The sequence below is a fragment of the Bubalus bubalis genome, chromosome 13 (assembly GCF_019923935.1).
Source record: "Bubalus bubalis isolate 160015118507 breed Murrah chromosome 13, NDDB_SH_1, whole genome shotgun sequence".
Lineage (NCBI taxonomy): Eukaryota > Metazoa > Chordata > Mammalia > Artiodactyla > Bovidae > Bubalus > Bubalus bubalis.
This window is the reverse complement of record NC_059169.1, coordinates 63515397-63536986: the sequence shown is the minus strand read 5'-3', so window position 1 is coordinate 63536986 and position 21590 is coordinate 63515397. Positions and strand designations below refer to the sequence as shown.

At 34.8% G+C, this 21590-nt stretch overlaps 1 protein-coding gene across 9 annotated transcripts in view; it reads right to left on the bottom strand.

The window, feature by feature from the left end:
• NBEA (neurobeachin) overlaps positions 1-21590 on the bottom strand; it is a 656478-nt gene that overhangs the window by 362315 nt on the left and 272573 nt on the right. For all 9 annotated transcript variants that reach the window (XM_025263201.3, XM_044927359.2, XM_025263205.3 and 6 more), the window contains 2 exons: positions 20559-20685; positions 9025-9152 (listed from right to left, as the gene is read on the bottom strand). In XM_025263201.3, the coding sequence (XP_025118986.2) occupies positions 9025-9152; positions 20559-20685 (255 nt within the window). The remainder of the gene's footprint in view (positions 1-9024; positions 9153-20558; positions 20686-21590) is intronic.

The window sequence follows — 21590 nt, the reverse complement described above, 5'->3', positions numbered from 1 at the left end:
AAAAATAAAAAGGAGACATAACATACAGAACCCCTGAGATGGCATTTCTTTCACACAATAATGCCAACGAGATTCAACCAGGCAGTAAGGTTTACCAACAGTTTGTCCCTTTCTTCTGCTGTCTGAATCCACCACAGTCCTTTTTAAAAAAAAAAAAAAAAAAAAAAAACTCACTGAAAACCATTTTTTCCAGTTTTGGCTATTCCATGAATATTCATGTAAAGGTTTCTGCATGAAAGTAAGTTTTCATTTCCTTAATGTCAAGGAATGGGATCACAGGGTCATATAACTGAATGTTTAACTCAGTAATACTCCCAAACTGTCTTCCTCAGTGACTGCCATCATGCAGTCTCAAAGCCATGGATAAGGTGTCAGTTGTTTCAACTTCTCCCCAGCACTCGGAATTATTGTTATTTTTTTTTACTTTAGTCATTCTTCTATATGTTTGTAGAGCTCAGCCAACCTGGTTTTAATTTGCATTTACTTTCTGATAAGATCGACCATCTTTTTATGAGCTTATTTCACAGCCTAATGTGATCTTTTCTCAAGTATCTGTTCAAGCCATTTTTAAATAAGTTGGTTTGCTTAATATTGATGACTACTTTTGAAATTTTCTCTTGAAACCTGGTTTTGAACAGTTTAATTATGTTGTTCCATGGATTTTTTTGGTTTTTCCTTTGTGTTCATCCTGACCAAGGTTAGTGGAATTTCTTGGATCTTAGGATTTGTAGTTTTCAAATTATTTGGCTGTTATTTAAAAAAAAAAATACACATACACCCATATCATCTTAACTTCCTATTTCTTGGACTCCAATTTTATGTATGTTAAACTGCTTGATTTATCTCATAGGCTCCTATGGCTCTGTTCCCTATTTATTTAGTCCTTTTTTCCTACTTCAGTTTTTAAAGATACAATTCTATACTTCTAATTCAGTATTATTGTCTTAGTGTATGATAAGCCATTAAATCCATCAAATGAATTTTCCAGGTTAGTTACACTGGGAGGGCAAGTCTACTTCCTATGATTCTATCATAAAAAAGTCAAGATCACACTAACTCTTTTAGAATTTTCCGTCAAAATATTACACTAATGCATCTTTCTTCCTGTCAATAGCTTATAAGTAAGTAAGTGTTAGTTGCTCAGTCCTGTCTGACTCTGCAGTCCCGCTGATTGTAGCCCGCCAGGCTCCTCTGTCTATGGAATTCTCCAGGCAAGAATACTGGAGTGGGTAGACAGTCCCTTCTCCAGGAGATATTCCAGACCCAGAGATCGAACCCAGGTCTCTTGCATTGCAGACAAACTCTTTACCTTCTAAGCCGCCAGGGAAGTCCTGCCAAAAGCTCTTATAGGACATTATACCAGGTAGTGATAGCGGTAAAGAGCCTGTCTGCCGATTCGGGAGCCATGAGAGATGCGGGTTTAATACCTAGATTGGGAAGGTCTCTGGGAGGACAGCATGGTGACCCACTCCAGTATTCTTATAAGGAGAATCCCATGGACAGAGGACCTGGGGGAAAACAGTCCATAAGGTTACAAAGAGTCGGACAGGACTGTAATGACTTAGCATGCATATTCAACTTCGATTACTAGAGAAATGTTAATCTTGACTAAAGACTGTTATTTCATGATCTTCCCATTTTTGAAACTAGTACAGTGAAGCAAAACAGGATCTTATGCATTTAAAGTAAAATTCTTAAACATATACAGTTTATACTGTGTAACAGATACTCAAAGATATTCTAAGGTCATGTTCAGTTCAGTTCGGTTCAGTCGCTCAGTCGTGTCCTACTCTTTGCGACCCCATGAATCGCAGCACGCCAGGCCTCCCTGTCCATCACCAACTCCCAGAGTTCACTCAAACTCACATCCATCGAGTCAGTGATGCCATCCAGCCATCTCATCCTCTGTCGTCCCCTTTCCCTGCTGCCCCCAATCCCTCCCAGCATCAGAGTCTTTTCCAATGAGTCAACTCTTCGCATGAGGTGGCCAAGTTAGATTATAATATATGAAGGCAATCTGGCTGTCAATGTTGAGTCAAGCAATACAGCTAATCCAACAGGCAACAAGGGAATCCTTGTTGATTCCTATGAAAAACTCTTTTTTGAAGATGTTATAAGTATGATAATCTGATTTTCTTTCAATTTAATTTATGTTTTTATCTAGATGCTCAGAGTGGTTTTGTTTTGTTTTCTTTAAAGTCCATTAATTTTACTAGAATGTATCCCAAGGTTGGTCATTTAGGTAATTTTCTCAGATATTCAGTGTGCCTTTTAAAATATATTTTTTAAAACTTTTTTTTAATGCTAAGAGTTTCTGTGAATTACTGGTCCTATTATCTTGTATTTTTCTGTTCTTTGCTTTGTTTATCTATTTTGGAGACTCATATGAATGTTGAATATTCTACATTTGCCCCTTTCACTCTCATCTTTTCTCATCTCTTTAAGTCACTATTTTTTTGATATTTATAGTTTCTCTTTTTACCTTATATTTTTTTTATAGGCTTATCTGGTGAACTTATTTACTTCTTTATTTCTTCTAATTTAATTTTAATTTCTAAAATTATGTTTCCCTTTATTTCTAGTTCTTTCTTAATTCCTATCAGTACATCTGTGGGTTTCTCTACCTTCTGATATAAATTACTTCTTATCCTATATTATTTCCTAATGTTTATTAAAATTTTTCATCTTTTTTTTCCTGGTATTTAAGGCTTTGAGGCATTTTCTACTTCCTCTCATTTTTCTTTTCCTAAAATATGGTATTTTGTTCCTTTTTGTTACTATTTTTTGTGAAGTTGGGTTATCTGAACTTTTAGATCATTTTTAGATAGATTTTCTTTTCCTCTTCAGATTCTAGGGATCTCTCATTTGTTTTTATGTAGTTTTTTTTTTAATTTTTTAAATTTTTTTGTTTTGTTTTTCTTTTTTTTTTAATTTAATTTTATTTTTTAACTTTACAATATTGTATTGGTTTTGCCATATATCGAAATGAATCCACCACAGGTATACATGTGTTCCCCATCCTGAACCCTCCTCCCTCCTTCCTCCCCATACCATCCCTCTGGGTCGTCCCAGTGCACCAGCCCCAAGCATCTAGTACTGTGCATCGAACCTGGACTGGTGACTAATTTCATATATGATATTATACATGTTTCAATGCCATTCCCCCAAATCATCCCACCCTCTCCCTCTCCCACAGAGTCCAAAAGACTGTTCTATACAGCAGTGTCTCTTTTGCTGTCTCGTATACAGAGTTATTGTTACCATCTTTCTAAATTCCATATATATGCATTAGTATACTGTATTGGTGTTTTTCTTTCTGGCTTACTTCACTCTGTATAATAGGCTCCAGTTTCATCCACCTCATTAGAACTGATTCAAATGTGTAGTTTTTTTTTTTTTTTTTAAATGAGTCTACTTTCTGAGATCTATTAGCTCTGTCTGTCTTCCCCGGTTTTATGTGGATGTTTTGTCTCTTTTGTTCTCTGTTGCTCAATTTGGATTCTATTCGTAGCAGTTTCTCCTCAATGTGGGACTTTGTTCTGGAAGAGAACTCTGCTTGGGTTAATTTTTCATGGTGTTTAGATGCTCTCACCCCTTCTAAACACACCAGGGAACCCCTGGATTCATCTCCCTGTTTTATCTGCTGTTTTCAAACTGGCCTTCTGGGTTTTCCAGTCAGTAGTTGTACAACACCATATTCTTCAGATGTTCTCTTGCTTCCCACAATCCTATCCAATTCATCTGCTGATACTGTGTATATCTCCTAGTTATAGCTGGATTGTCCCCCTCCCCCGCCAGGCTACTTTAGGGTTCAGTAGGATACACTGTCACCTGGTTTTGATGTAAAGGTATACTTGTTGTTGTAGTTATTGTTTTACTATCCACTGTTCTGCTCATGGAGGAATTCAGGGATATTTAAAAACTAAGCCCCCATTGCCATCTACCATAATTTGTCATGTACTTTTTTTGTATTATTGCAATTTTAAAAGTGGATAACTACTGAAACTATTTTAATGTGTAAGTTCTGAATTAAACATACTCAAGTTTTTCTAATTATGTGGGCATATTGTTACTGTGAATAATTCAAAGGTGATGTAAGTTCTTTGAGTAGGCTCATTCCTTTCATAACATTTCAGTGATGTTCCTAATTTAAACTATAAATATTCTTACTATATAATTTTAATAACATTTATCAGTGTTAGTAAAAGTATAGTAGATACTTCAGTGACATTTCCTGTACTGCTATTATCCCTTTCTAAGATGTTTCAACTTAAACGCTGCTTCTAAGGTGCGTTGTGTCTTATGTCCAGTATTGCCCCTACCCTCCACCCCAGTCTTAACTATAACAGGGATAGACACCTAACCCAAGGTTGGGCCATTCAGATTCTCTCATGATAGGAAGTGACTATAGTCAGATGGTAAAAGAAGTTTATATTCAGGCACATTGACAGTCAAGTATGGGGTGCCATGCTGGGCCACAACCTGATGACTAAGAAAATGAAGTTAGTCTGAGAAAGAAGTGAAAAATTTGAGTTGATAGAGACAAGCAAAGATAGGAGGATATAAAGCTGCCTTTAGAGGTAAAGGGAGTAGCCCTGGTTACTGACTCCCTGTTCCCCTTTCTAGGCTGCCTCAAGTCTATCTGTATTTCATTTCCTGTTTCTGGATGCTTATGAGACTAACTGCTGTATCCCCATCATAATTAAATTGTATGTAATGATCTTGTGAGTTCTCAACCAAATATAAATAATGCTCACAGAATATAACAGTGATATTCAGAGCCACTCTGTGCTGTTGTGGAATAAGACAGAGTAAAGAGCACTAGGCTAACACACACAAACACACACACATGCCCACACTGAAACATCTTCCCTTCTAATTAACTTGGGTGATTACTGCTTCTTTATTACTATGGCAACTCTAGACTCATGGTAGTTCTAAGACCTCCTGAATAAAAATTACAAAGATCTAATATCAGCACTCAAACTACAACTGGACTTTCTTCTTAAATCTTAACTCAAGATTAAGCTTACACTTATAGGCTGCTCTCAACTCTTTAAGAAAAGGCTCATGGTTCCTCTGAAGTGAATCCTCCATTGCTCCTTAAGATAAATAAAACAATTTTGGATCAAAGGTTGTTCTGTCATCTTGGGCTGGTATATTTTGATACTTGCATACATACCTACCCTAATTTTTACATATTAGTTTGAAAATTGAAAGGCTATTATTTTTCTTAGAAAAAGTTCACCAAGCTCCTAAAAGTTCATACTAAAAAATCCTTAATTATTGCCAAGAGGAACACACACACAAACACACACACACATCAAAAGCTATGCAAAAACAGCAAATGTTAATAAATGAACTTAAAAGATGTGAACAATGCTGATTACTCTAGAAACATACAATAATAAATTTAACACAGTTCAACTAATAAAAGTGATAGACTAATTAAGAAAATAAAAGGATATTATTTTGACATCTGTTTTAAAGGACATAGACCATATAACTACTGATAATTATTCTATGAGAAAAACTTAAATGGAATACATGTGAATTAAGAAAAACTGAATATAAAACAACAAAAAAAGATGCAATTCAAATATATTTTATGATTATTTGAAATTAGGAGTAAGTAATTGCTTTCTCTTTTCATAAGATGCTAAAATATCCTCAGTTACCTAAATCCAGTTTTGTTCCTACCATGTACACATGATGAAATCAAAAGCATTGAGATTTATTCATTAGAAGGATTATTTTTGAACAGAAATATTCAACAGCTACAAGTAAGATATTCTTATCATGTAACTCTTCTGCTCTTCAGGATAGTTTGACAGTTTTTCTTCTCAGAGGAGAGAAATAATGTACCAAACTATGGAAAGAGGGGAAATAGAGCAGAGGGAAAAAGAAAGAATGATCAAGAATACATGTTCAAGAATGAGAACATGACAGGATACATAACTTCCATAGGCTGGGGTAGAGAGTAAGAACAGACTTTGTGTACATAGAGGAGCCATCTCATGGGTGTGGATGATTGATCAATATTGGGAATTCTCACCACAGAACACAAATTTTATCTATCTCCCCTTATTTTATTTTCAAAACTTACCTCTATTAAACATTATCAGTAACAAAAATAATGTTCTATTCAAGTACAAGAGAAAAAGATACTCAATATTACGTACAAGAATCTAGGCTAGGCAATGTTAATAAAACCAATAAAATACTTCCTATTTACAAACGAAGATAATTTTATTAATACTATATAAATAAAACAGAAGAGAAGAACAGACGAGAAGGCATCAATTTGGCATAAGGAATCTGAAGCAGGACTCAATGGATGAGAATAATTTTGAGGAAATAAAACCATAAAATGATCCAGCGCAGAAGAAAGAGTTATACAAAAACAAAGAGATGGGACATGTGTGACTCACTGAATGTTAAAGGAAGGTCTTCTATAGCAAAAGGACAGAGACTAGTTGAGTCTGAAAAGGAAGGTTATGACTAAAGGTTATGACTAAATTGTGAGGGATACCAAATGTTGTTCTGGAATACAGCAGAGAATTCTAGATTTTTTTGATTGTTCAGCCTAGCAGAAATTTGGAGGACTGTACCTTAACATGGTCAACTTTCTATTTTGTCAAGGAATGGCATTTACAAAACAAAACTCAAAACCGAATAATCTCCCATTTGCTATCATCATTTTATTAAGAAAAATAATTTTAACGAAAAAGGAGGAACATTAAATCAACATAGTTTTAAAAACTGGATATATTAAAATTTATTGGATGTAGAAAAGTGAAGAAATAAAATTATATTATGCTAAGTAAACACAAAGTGAACTTTGAATATATAACTCATTCTAATGCTTCATTTTTAGCATAGTTACCTTTTTAAAAAATGCAATAGGAATATTCCTAATGCTCTTTCAACTCAATTCAGAGTTTTTGAGGTAAACTTAGGGAAGCCCATGAAAAAAAACTCGTAATTACCAGGGTATTTCTCCATCTTCTCTGCAGTGCTGGGAAGAAATAAGAAACACACCAGATGTCTGACCATGGAAAATTCTGGAAAAGGGGGCTGGCTACATATGTGGGATTCTGACTGACCAATGTAGAGCAGTTAAAGGTCATCTGATAGTAATTCCTTAGAACTTAAAATTGTCACAAATTATCATTTAGAAACCAATAATGTAAGCCTCATAACTTCAAATAATTCATTCCTTCTTTGCTTTGGCTACTGAAAAACAGTGCTGAATTTGTGTCCTAATTTTAGTAACAGTATAGGATCCATCTCTAACATTACTACATTACTAACTTTATTCCATGTTTAGTTTAGCATGTCTTTGTTCACTATTTATGATTTTCTTTGGCAAATTTGTAATCATTTCTGGAAAATATATACATAGGAAAAAATATTTGGGTAATAAGGAAACATTTGAGATTTATTTTTCAATAAAGCTTATTGAATTTTTTTCTTATTATAATTATAACACGTGTTATAGGGTCACTGCACTAACCATTCTTTTGACCAAGGACACTCTTCTAGTAAACTGCATGGCTTATCTCCTTTAAGTCTTTGCTGAGATGTAACTTTTTCAATTGAATAATTTAAAATTAATCATCCTTCTTTAAAACTGCAACCTAATCCTGAGTACTCTTGCCTGAAAATCCCATGGACGGAGGAGCCTCGTAGGCTGCAGTCCATGAGGTCGCTAAGAGTTGGACACGACTGAGCAACTTCACTTCACTTCACTTTAATCCTGACACTGCTATAATCCCAATTCCCTATGATGTATTAGTACTTATCATTTTACACAGCACTGGTACCACCTTCTAATGTGCTATCTCATTTACTTATTTATTTTGTTTAGTGTTTATTTGTATTTTCTCTTTGATAGAATATAAGGTCCACAAGGCTCTTTGTTATTTACTAATATATTCCAAGTATCTAATAGCACTTGGTCTAGAGCAAGAAGACAACCATATGACTCTATTCTAAGAGCTTTATATGCATTATTTAAAATTTAATTCACACAAGTTCTCTATGTGGGAGTATTATCATTGACTACATCTCACAGAAAGAATCTAAGCAACAAAATGGATTAAGTAACTCACAAAGGTCATATAGCTAAGAAAGTAGTGAAACAAGGATTTAAATACAGGTTATTAACTATTATTGTCTCCACTAATAAGAGACATATTGTGCAAAAGCAATTAAGACAATAATAGAGCAGGTACAGAAAAATATCTACAGTAAATAGGAAGTGAAAAGCAAATATATATATATATATATATATGCAAACATATATGAAATTTGCTTACTATAAGTCTGATAAATCCAAGGAATAGCATCTAAAACCATCATTTACTTATAAGATATCAACTAGATATTGATTACCCCTTTCTGAAGCTCATGAATATTTATAAGTCAAAACTTCTTTTTAAAGAAATAAGGCTTAAGACAACCATATTTTTCATATCTCCTAATACAGGTGCATGTATTAAATCTTCCCAACAGTTTATTTATCTTCTTTACCTTCTCACTTCATTTGAGCTGCTACTGAGTAGAAGATAACAGCTTCATCAATTCCCAGTTAAGTATTTCTTTATATTTTCTCAGTTAAGGACTGTCATATTACATGCTATTTGTGACTAAGCAAAGTCACTTAAAGAAATATCAATCTTATAGTTAGAAGGAGATTTTAGACATCATTGCTTAGCAAATACACAACCTAAAAAAGGATATATAGCAGCCCTAACAGATTGAGATTATAAGGGCCAGAGTTTCCCTTTCCAACAATTTTTCAAAGTTTTTCATTCTGTTATGAGCACTGATTGTGAAAATACTCTATGTTTTTTTAATAAATAAGGAGAAAGCATACATGAATATCTTACTAAAATTTGTGGAAGCAATGTCTTTTTATTCTTTTGGCAATAAATATTCCTTTAGTAACACAAGTTAGGTCATGATTAATAGATACATTACAGGAAACTAAAATAATCAGAATATAGAGAGAAATCATACCTTCTATCAATAGCTCTTGTCCATGACTGCCAAGAAGTGTACGAGATAGGAATGGGGCAAAGTCTACAAAAATTTCACGAAGAAGAGGAGCAACTTTTTCTAAAGCTCTTTCAAGTTTTGCAGTGATGCTGTTGAAATTAAGACATAAAGACTAGTAAATATGGTTCGATATAAAATTTCAAATAAACTTTACTTCTGAATTAAAACCTTTAAAAAAAGTCACAAAAGTCCAGTTCTGACCCACTAAATAGTAACAGCTTCATGTAGAAGGCACAATGTAGAGTTTCACATTAGTCACAAAGCTACTCAAAAGGCCACAGCTAAATCATAATGATTATACTGTGAAAAGGAACCAGGGTCCTGTCACCCACAAGAGCCACAGATACTGGCCATAACTCTAGGAGTTTCAAGAAAAGAAGCTGCTATATGTCTTCTTTGTCTATCCTCCTGTTCACCAAAGAAAAACTGTTTCGAATACCTACTATATGAGTCACTGTGAAAGTTACAAAGAATAAATTCTTGTTCTCAAGAGTTCCCTGAAAAGCTGGACAAATAAGGGAATAACTGGAATTCAGTATGACTGAGCTGAATTGCTTTGCCAAAGTAGGTATTTTCTATATCATAATAAGCCCACTCACTTTTTATTTACCCATCATTACATCATTATTTATATTGTTGAATATTAAATTTCAAGGTACATGGCCTTACATAAGCACTCTCTGATATTCTTGAAAATACCTCAAATAGGATATGTAAAAATAAAAACATGGATAAAGAAAATAATTCTGCTGAAAAATAAATTCTGCTCAATAATTCTACTCAAATAAATAATTTGGTTATATCTAAATATCTCTCTTAGAAGTAAGTGCTTTAGAGTAAGAATGCTTGGATTGGAAGGTTGACTTCAATGTATGCTACCCAGGTGACCCTGGGACATCAAACTTTCTACAACTGCAAAAGGAAGATGATAACTCTACTTCCCCACTGAGAGTTAATGAGCTAAGGCATGTGAAATGCACAGAAAAGAACCTGACATACAGTGAGAGGTCATCAATGATAGCTCTTGTAACTGTTACTTTGAATAAAACACACCTATACTTACTTATACAAAATGTGACTCATATATTTGAACCAAAACAAAATCAATATAGTAACCTTAGATAAGCACACACTCTTCTACATGGATGACATATACAGTAAGGAATTAAACCATACTTCACAATAATAAGAGTTCTTCCACAGTGCTAAGTTATATTTTTGTTATATATGAGAAAACCATAAATGACAAAAAATTAATCACAAAAAATGTGCAGCATATGATTAACATTTAAAATGAAACTATTTTATTAAGTGAATAAAGTGGAATTATGGAATAATATAGGATAATAATAATAATATCCTATATAATAATAATATCCTATATAATATAGGATAATACAGAATTATATAATAAAGGATGCTTTCTTTCCTAACTTGGAATCAGCATGATCTGAACCCTCTCTTTGTGTACACAAAGCCTCACCATTAGCACTGCAATTTAACTTTTCCTCCTTTTATATGGGTCAACAGCTTTAGAGAAATAAGAACTCAGGTTTAATAACTTAAAGAGAATATCCTGGAGGAAAATTTTTAGGCAAGAAAAAGGGAAATGGTGGGGTTTGCAGACTTGCTAAAGATAAAGAGCTTTCAGTATTTGCCCCTACTCTGTTACTCTAGGAGCAAATACCTACATTAGGGCTAGGGTTCTCAATTTCTCAATCTTTATTTAGTGTATTGCAGAAACATCACTAAGAATGAAAGTCATCTTTCTTTAAAAAAAAAAGAAAGGAAAAAAAGCACAGAAAGAAATGAAGGATACTGAATATTATCTTCAAAGCCTTAAAAGAAAACAGTTGCCAACCTAGAATCTATTCTGGTTCAAAATATCTTCAAAAAATAGAGGTGAATTTCAAATATTTCTAGTTAAAAAAAAAAACGGAAAGAATTCATGAGTGGCAGGCCTACACTAAATGAAACAAAAGGAGTATGGAAGAAAGAAAATAATAGCACATAGAAGTCAGACATTCAAAAAAAAATGATGAGCAAGAATAAATGATAAACACTTGGGTAAATATAAATACATGTTGACCAGTAATTGTATTCTCTTGAGGCATTTAAAATTTAACATGCACACACAGAGGCATATATATGTGTAAATGTGGTTACAAAATTTGGACTAAATGAAGTTAAGCTATACTGAGATCCATGCATTGCCTGGGAAGAGGACTTAGATAATCAAGAATTAATGTTCCAATCTGGAAGATGATCACTTAAAACACTGCTTCTCAAAGTGTATTCTCAGCAGTACCAAGATCACTTAGTGAAATGGTTAACTTTATCTGTCACCTTGACTGGACAACAGGGTGGCCAGATGTTTGATTAAATATTATTCTGGGTTAAGGTCTGTTAGAGTATTTCTGGATTCGATGACAATTTGAATGGGTAGACCGAGTAAAGCAGACTGTCCTCCCTAATGGGCCTGTGCCTCATCCATTCAGTTGAATATGTAAATAGAACAGAAGGCTTGATAAGAGGGAACCCCTTCTACCTGATAGCTGGTCTTTGCTGGCCTTCAGACTCAACTGAAACATCAACTCTTCTGGGGTTTTGAGCCTCTCAGCTTTCAGACTGGAACTTATACTATCAGGCTTTTAGACTTGAATTAGAACTACATATTGGCTCAGCAATGTGTTTTAATAAGCCTCCTATCTAACTCTGTTGCATAGAGATGCTTAAGATCCATTGCACTAAGCAGAAGAAATAAGGTATAAACTCAGCCTACAGTTTGTTACTTCTCTGTAGTGAGTATTTCTTAATGGCAATATGAATAAAACTGATTAATCACTGCCAAGAATTGGAAGGAAGGGAAGCAGAAAGCAAACTCATAATAAATATTAAGAATAAAAAGGAAGGACTTTCCTACAGACTACATGAATGTTAAAATAATAATAACAGAATATTGTGAAATATATTATAACAATAGAATCTACCAAAGGTCACACAAGACAAATATAGAAATTCTGGGGATAACTGTAAAAATTTAATTTATAAACTTTTCCTCAAAAGGAAATCTAGAATCAGACATCTTTGTTTGTGAACTCTACCAAATATTTTAAGAATAAAAAAACAAGACAAATTAAAAAAAAATCATATGCAACCTCTTCAAAGGATAAAACAGGGGAATATAACATCATAAAAAGATTGGATTTCTTTTAGAAAGTAAAGGTTTAACATTTTTAAAATTAAAAGTCATTATAATAGACCACATTAACAGAAAAAGGAGGAAAATCACATGGTCATCTCTATTACTCCCCTCCAAAAAGAGATAAAATTTAACACTCATAGTGATGGTAACTCAGTTAATTATAAACACAAGAGAATTATTATATTTGATAAAAAGTATCTTTAGTAAATAGGAAACATCATTATTAATGATGACATATTCATAACTTTTCATTTAAAGTGAATAAAAGAATGACTGTTCTAGTCACTTCTATAGAAAACTGTTCTGGAGGTACTAGGTGATACTAAAAATAAAGAAAAAGAAATAAAAAAGTGTAAGGATTTGTGTAATGGGGAATAAAACTGTCAATATTCAAAGATCAAATGACTGTGTACATATATGCTTATTTAGAGATAATAATGGATAAATTAGAAAAAAATAAAGGTTTCATGAGATTAGCCCAATATATTGAAACAAATTATATATACTGGAAAACAGTTAAAATGAAATTTATACAATAAACAGATTTACATTAAAAATATCAAATTCCACTTTTCACCTTAAAGCGGTTAAGAGTCTACACTTACCTCCCATGCTAACAACAAGAAAATTTTACAAAATGCAGAGAACAACTATTTTCATACAAAATGCAGGGTATGACACCATAAATCCCGAGGAAAAAGAAATAAACGACGTGAGTCCCACCATCACTCAGATTTCCTACATGGAGGTATTTCAAAAAGACTAAAACTGTAGTTCAAGGAGAACAGAATATATAGGACACAGCACCCACAAGGAAGGTGTCATGGAGAGAACAGCAACCTTTGGCTGAATAACAATCTCTGTATGTGATATCTGAAAGCTCTCAACGTTAGAAGAGAACAACTTAGAAAGAACAATTATGGAAGAGTCATAACAGACGTCTGCATCCCAAACAGGGCCTAGAGACTTCTGTAGACACACTGAGCATTTTGGAGAAATCCAGCATTCTTTCTAAGCACGGCAAAATTAGTCCAAGAATAAAGGCCATTCTAGATATGGAAGAACAGTGTTTTTGAACAAATAGTCCGACACAAACTAGACTTTCATAATCAAAAATATAAACCTGGACACAGATCTCCGGAGAAGGCAATGGCACCCCACTCCAGTGCTCTTACCTGGAAAATCCCATGGACGGAGGAGCCTGGTAGGCTCCAGTCCATGGGGTCGCTAAAAGTCGGGCACAACTGAGCGACTTCACTTTCACTTTTCTCTTTCATGCACTGGAGAAGCAAATGGCAATCCACTCCAGTATTCTTGCCTGGAGAATCCCAGGGACAGAGGAGCCTAGTGGGCTGCCGTTTATGGGGTCGCACAGAGTCGGACACGAGTGAAATGACTTAGCAGCAGCAGCAGCAGGACACAGATCTCACCTCTTACATAAAAATCAGCTCAAAATGGGACCCTGACTTAAAACTAAAACTGTTACTGAACCCACAGAACTTTACAGAATACACAGGAAAAAAATCTTTGGGACTTCGGGTGAGGTGAAGATTTCTTAGACAAGACACCATGATAAACTAGACTATAATAAAAATTCAGTTTTCCTCTGCTACAAAGAACATAAAAATAAGCCATAGTCTGAGAGCAAATACTTGGAAACATTTCTGAAAATGTACTTGTACTAAGAATACTGAATGCACAAGACTCAAAAGTGAAAAAGCACTCTAATTATAAAATGGGCAAAAGACAAAAACAGACATTTCACTGAAGAGGACATACTAATAGCAAATAAGCACACAAAAATATGTTCAGAATCATCCACTAGGAAAATTCAAATTAAGACCACAATGAGATATTCTTCTATACCTACCAAAATGGCCTACAAAAAAAAAAAAAAAAAGATAAAACCAAATTCTGATAAAAATGAGGAGAAACTGGACTATTCATATGTTGCTTGTGGGAGTTTTTTAATAAACCTGAATAGGTACTTACCATATTAGTCCAGTAATCTCACTCTTGGGCACTAATCCCAGAGAAATGAAAACATATGTTCACATAAAAATAAAAAGGTTTATTGTAGCCCCCTTTTTTTTTGGTACTAGCCAAAAACTGGAAAAAAACCTGAATGTTCTTCAGAGGATGAATGGTTAAACAGTCATACATCCATATCATGAAATATTACTCAGAAATTCAAAAGAAACAACCCATTAAAACACTTGGATGGTTCTCACGACTTTACGCTGAAAAAGGTCAATCTTCAAATTCACTTCTGAAACACTTATGAGTCAAAGAAGAAATCACAGAGAAACTTAGAAAAAATACCGAATGAAAATTAAAACAACATTAAATTTGTGAAATATAGCTAAAATAATGCCTAGTGGAAGTGTTATGGCTTTAAATCCTCATAATAGAAAAGAAGAAATCGAAACCAAAGAATTAAGCAAGCCTTGGCAAGTATTTTCTACAGAGGGTAGGATACAAAATACTTTAAGATTTTAGGCAATGTTATCTCTGTTGCAACTACTTAACTCTGCCATTGCACTGTGAAAGCAGTCACAGGCAATACGTAAACAAATGATGTCACTGTATTCCAATAAAAGTGTGTAAAGTATATGACGACAGGCAGATTTGGGCCCTGGGTGGTAGTTTATAGACTCCTGATCTACTATCCACCTTAAGACTCTAGAAAAAGAAAATTAAGCAAACCTGAAATAACTAAAAGGAAATTTTTAAAAAGTAGAAATTGATGTAATTGAAACAGAAAAAGAAGTGATGAATCAAATACCTACTTTCTGGAGGGAAATTACAGTATTGAAAAATCAATGGTACTCTACTAATGCTAAAATGAGAAAAGGCATAAAATATTAATAACAAATTCAAAGATGAAAGAAGAAACATCATTAGAGAGTTCCTACAAGTATTTTAAAATAATAAAATTATGAAAAACTTTATGACAATAAATCTAACCATGTAGATAAAATGACTGAATTTTGGTTACAAATGACCAAAACCGATGCAAAAAGAAAACAGAAAATCTGAATAGTCATCTACCCACTGAAATAATTTAATCTGTAAAATATCCTCAGTAAAAAAAAAAAAAAAAAAAAAAAAAATTCCAGAGATTGCTTCACTGGTGAAATCTCAAACATCTAAGAATAAATAACATTAAAGAAGAGCTGTGGTACATATACACAATGGAGTATTATTCAGCCATTAAAAAGAATACATTTGAATCAGTTCTAATGAGGTGGATGAAACTGGAGCCTATTATACAGAGTGAAGTAAGCCAGAAAGAAAAACACCAATACAGTATACTAACGCATATATATGGAATTTAGAAAGATGGTAACAATAACCCTGTGTACGAGACAGCAAAAGAGACACTGATGTATAGAACAGTCTTATGGACTCTGTGGGAGAGGGAGAGGGTGGGAAGATTTGGGAGAATGGCATTGAAACATGTAAAATATCATGTATGAAACGAGTTGCCAGTCCAGGTTCGATGCACGATACTGGATGCTTGGGGCTGGTGCACTGGGAGGACCCAGAGGGATGGAATGGGGAGGGAGGAGGGAGGAGGGTTCAGGATGGGGAACACATGTATACTTGTGGTGGATTCATTTTGATATTTGGCAAATCTAATACAGTTATGTAAAGTTTAAAAATAAAATAAAATTAAAAAAAAAAAAAATAAAAACAGTTGCAAAGATAAGATGGTCGATCTGAATGCAGAGTTCCAAAGGATAGCAAGGAGAGATAAGAAAGCCTTCTTAAGTGATCAATGCAAAGAAAGACGAAAACAATAGGATGGGAAAGACTAGTGATCGCCAAGAAAATTAGAGATAGCAAGGGAACATTTCATGCAAAGATGAGCACAATAAAGGACAGAAACTCATCAGTGGCCACAACTGGAAAAGGTCAGTTTTCATTCCAATCCCAAAGAAAGGCAATGCCAAAGAATGCTCAAACTACCCCACAACTGCACTCATCGCATATGCCAACAAAGTAATGCTCAAAATTCTCCAAGCTAGGCTTCAACAGTATGTGAACCAAGAACTTTCAGAAGTTCAAGCTGGATTTAGAAAAGGCAGAGGAAACAGAGATCAAATAGCCAACATCCGTTGGATCAGAGAAAAAGCTAGAGAATTTCAGAAAAATATCTACTTCTGCTTCATCAACTATGCTAAAGCCTTTGACTGTGTGGATCACAACAAACTGTGGAAAATTCTTAAAGCCTTTGACTGTGTGGATCACAACAAACTGTGGAAAATTCTTAAAGAGATGGGAATACAAGACCACCTTACCTGCCTCCTGCGAAATCTGTACGCACGGCACGAAGCAACAGTTAGAACCAGACATGGAACAACAGGCTGATTCCAAATCGGGAAAGGAGTACGTCAAAGCTGTATATTGTCACCCTGCTTATTTAACTTAAATGCAGAGTACATCATGTGAAATTCCAGGCTGGCTGAAGCACAAGCTGGAATCAAGATTGCTGGGAGAAATATCAATAACCTCAGATATGCAGATGACACCACCGTTATGGCAGAAAGCAAAGAAGAACTAAAGAGCTTCTTGATGAAAGTGAAAGAAGAGACAGAAAAACCTGGTTTAGAACTCAACATTCAAAAACCTAAGATCATGGCATCTGGTCCCATCACTTCATGGCAAATAGATAGGGAAACAATGGAAACAGCGAGAGACTTTATTTGATTGGGCTCCAAAACCACTGCAGATGGTGACTGTAGCCATGAAATTAAAAGACGCTTGCCCTTTGAAAGAAAAGCTACCACCAACCTAGACAACTGGAAAAGGTCAGTTTTCATTCCAATCACAAAGAAAGGCAATGCCAAAGAATGCTCAAACTACCACACAATTGCACTCATCTCACATGCTAGTAAAGTAATGCTCAAAATTCTCCAAGCCAGGCTTCAGCAATATGTGAACCGTGAACTTCCAGATGTTCAAGCTAGTTTTAGAAAAAGCAGAGGAACCAGAGATCAAATTGCCAACATCCGCTGGATCATGGAAAAAGCAAGAGAGTTCCAGAAAAACATCTATTTCTGCTTTATGGACTATGCCAAAGCCTTTGACTGTGTGGATCACAATAAACTGTGGAAAATTCTGAAAGAGTTGGAAATACCAGACCACCTGACCTGCCTCTTGAGAAACCTATATGCAGGTCAGGAAGCAACAGTAAGAACTGGACATGGAACAACAGACTGGTTCCAAACAGGAAAAGGAGTATGTCAAGGCTGTATACTGTCACCCTGCTTATTTAACTTCTATGCAGAGTATATCATGAGAAACGCTGGGTGGGAAGAAGCACAAGCTGGAATCAAGATTGCTGGGAGAAATATAAATAACCTCAGATATGCAGATGACACCACCCTTATGGCAGAAAGTGAAGAGGAACTAAAAAGCCTCTTGATGAAAGTGCAAGAGGAGAGTGAAAAAGTTGGCTTAAAGCTCAACATTCAGAAAACTAAGATCATGGCATCTGGTCCCATCACTTCATGGCAAATAGATGGGGAAACGGTGGAAACAGTGGCAGACTTTATTTTTTTGGGCTCCAAAACCACTGCAGATGGTGACTGCAGCCGTGAAATTAAAAGACGCTTACTCCTTGGAAGGAAAGTTATGACCAACCTAGATAGCATATTCAAAAGCAGAGACATTACTTTGCCAACAAAGGTCCGTCTAGTCAAGGCTATGGTTTTTCCAGTGGTCATGTATGGATGTGAGAGTTGGACTGTGAAGAAAGCTGAGCGCTGAAGAATTGATGCTTTTGAAGTGTGGTATTGGAGAAGACTCTTGAGAGTCCCTTGGACTGCAAGGATATCCAACCAGTCCATTCTGAAGGAGATCAGCCCTGAGTGTTCTTTGGAAGGAATGATGCTAAAGCTGAAACTCCAGTACTCTGGCCACCTCATGCGAAGAGTTGACTCATTGGAAAAGACTCTGATGCTGGGAGCGATTGGGGGCAGGAGGAGAAGGGGACGACAGAGGATGAGATGGCTGGATGGCATCACTGACTGGATGGACGTGAGTTTGAGTGAACTCTGGGAGTTGGTGATGGACAGGGAGGCCTGGCATGCTGCGATTCATGGGGTCACAAAGACTTGGACACGACTGAGCGACTGAACTGAACTGAACTGGGTCATCTTGACATCCATATCACTTCTGCTTCGTAAAATTCACAAAACTCAGTTCCAGATGAACTATGCATCTCAATATGAAAAGCAGCCAGAGGATGAGTTGGGGAAAATTCAGGCAAAGATCTCGTCTAGAACACAAAAAGCATGAAAACCCCAAAAACTTGATAAATTGAGTTTCATTAAAATTTACAGCCTCTTTTGATGAAAACAGATTCCACAGATGATAAGAAAAGCCACAGAATGGGAGAAGGTATATACAAAAAACATATAACCATCAAAGGGTTCATTTTCAAAATGCATAAGGAGAAAAGCCTTTACAAATTAAGGAGAAGACAACTCAATGTTGTAAAATGAGTAAGAGATTCAACAGAGAAATCACAAAAGAGGAAAACCAAATAAATATTGGTCCCTTTGTCCATGCCAAAAAGTCCATTTGAGGAATTTACAACTATCTAAGATAGTTAAGACATTATATAAGATATTACAATATATGATATTACATAAGCTATTACAATGGATAAGCAGATGCTCGATCTCATTAAGTACCAGAAAAATACAAACAAAATACAATGGAATGCCACCGACTCAGTGGACATGAATTTGAACAAATTCCAGGAGACAGTAGAAGACAAAGGAGCCTGGTGAACTGCAGTCTAAGAGGTGGCAAAGTCAGACACAACTTACTGATTGAACAACCACCACCAGCACTATGCTTTCACCAAAACGCAAAAACGGAAAAGTGACAATAAGTAAGTATTGTTACAGATTTAACGAATCACTCACTCTCGTAAGGTGCTAATTGAGTTTAGTAAACTTGTATCAACCACTTTGGAAAACTTTGGCATTATCCAGTAAAACTGAAGAGACACATATGAACCAGCAATTCCACTTAGTTATTTATCCAACATATATGCATACAAATGTGTAGTATACCTAAGAGTAATGTATAAACAGCATTGTTACGTAAAAAAGTAGCATTACTTGTAATAGTGCAAACCTGGAAAATTTCAAATACCCATCATCAGTAAAACAGATTAATAAATTGTAGTATACACCACTAAGAAATAAACATGAACAAAACTATTGCTACACGCAATACAGATAAAATCTCAGAAACATAATGTTGAACAGAAGAAGCCAGAGCAAAAAGAACCCATACTGTGCAATTCCATTCATATAAAATTCAAAAAAGACAAAACTAATCCAGTTTCAAGTCAGAGTGGTGGATGTGAAGAAGAGCAAGAATAGAGTCAAAAAAAGGCACACAAGATGGGGCTTTGAGGTACTCGCAATACTCTGTTTTTTGCCTTGAGTGGTGGTGACACAACATCGTTCTTTGGGCTTTTACGGTCTGTGTGATGCTTGAATTGAGAACATGAATAAACGTGTGTGTGTGTGTGTATGCACAATTTAACATCAAGCATGTGGGCCAATCTCTTCTAGGAATGCTCTTCGATGTATGCATGCTAAGTTGCTTCCGTCATGTCTGACTCTTTGCAACCCCATGGACTGTAACCCATCAGGCTCCTCTGTCCATGGGATTCTCCAGGCCAGAACACTGGGGTGGGTTGCCATTTCCTCCTCCAGGGGATCTTCCCAACCCAGGGATCAAACCTGACTAACCTGACTATCAAACCTGACTACCACTGAGCCACCAGGGAAGCCCATGTTGTTTGATATGTTACTACAAATCATTTTTATCTATTTGTCAAGATACAAAAGATAATGTTTGGTAATTCTACCTCCAATTATATATGTTATATGTAACTGTATTCTTAAAACCTATATTTTAAACTCACCACCCCACCAAAGATGTCCAATTTTATCATGGTGCCCATGTGTATGCTTCTACCTTACATGACACTGTAACATGTGCTATATGACAGTGGATTATAAACTCAGGAAACAGATCTTGAAAACCATTCAAGACTTCTCAGTTTAGACTCTGAAATATAATAAATGATTTTTACATAATGAATAATTATCTAAAATATCAAAACAACGAAATATATACTTAAACATTCTTAGGAATTCTTAACTGTATCTTTAAACTTAATGAATACTGTTTCACTCTTTTTTGAGGTGGAAGGAAGGGAGTAAAATGAGTGAAAACAACAATTAGTTATGTATACCTCATGTTTTCAGCCGAATCTTCTGGCATTGGAGCAACAGTTTGAACAGCTGGAAGGTTTTTGCTGGTAGCACCATTCACAAAACTAGAAGACGAGGAAGAAGACGAAGATCCCGAATCCACGGCACCTGTTCCCAAAATAATAGTTTTTAGTCTTAAACACAAACTTATTGAACAAAATAATTTTCATTACATCATTACTGAGTTTGAAAAAAAAAATCATCTGAATTTCAAAATACATTAGGCCATTTAAAAAATCATTTGGCCAACAGTACATTAGTAACTATAATTATTAAAAATAGCTATTGCATTGAAACAGTTTATTTACTTATATTATGCTAACAAAACTACAGATTACAAATGGGGCATAAATAAAAGACATCAACAAATGAAAACAATTTTAGATAAAATGAGTCTGATAAAACAAAGCAAATTTGGATGTGAAAATACTATCTGCTTTTTCATTGCTATGTTGTTATACTTTTAGTTTTCATCATTTAAGACATAATTAGCAATAAACTGTCTCAACATAAATTTGTGGCCCTGAAGCATCAATGCTTATTTCAATAATATGATAGCTTAAGAAGGACTGTAATAAGTATATTTGTACCCAATTTTAAATTAATGAGTTTCCTCAACGATATGAAGATGCCATTTTAGAACAGATTTTCCTATATTACACCATATATTAAATAGCCATGGAGTTGAGGGACATCTAGTGTTCCTAAATGTTATCTTTATCTTATCTTACATTAATACCCATAAAACTTGGGATTTCACAACAACACTTACACAGCACGTTTGTGCCAAAATCTAAACTAGCTTTGGGTCCAGTTTAGATGCTGACCCTCAGGTTATTTGTGTGTGTGTTTGTGTATCTGTATATATGTATTTCTAAGGAGGATATTCATTGCCTACATTTTTATTGTAATATACGTTTTATACTATGACTAGACCTCTGGCTACCATCACTTTCTAAATCTATTATTAATTCATAGAATAGAAATTCAAGGAAAATATCATACCTTGTTTC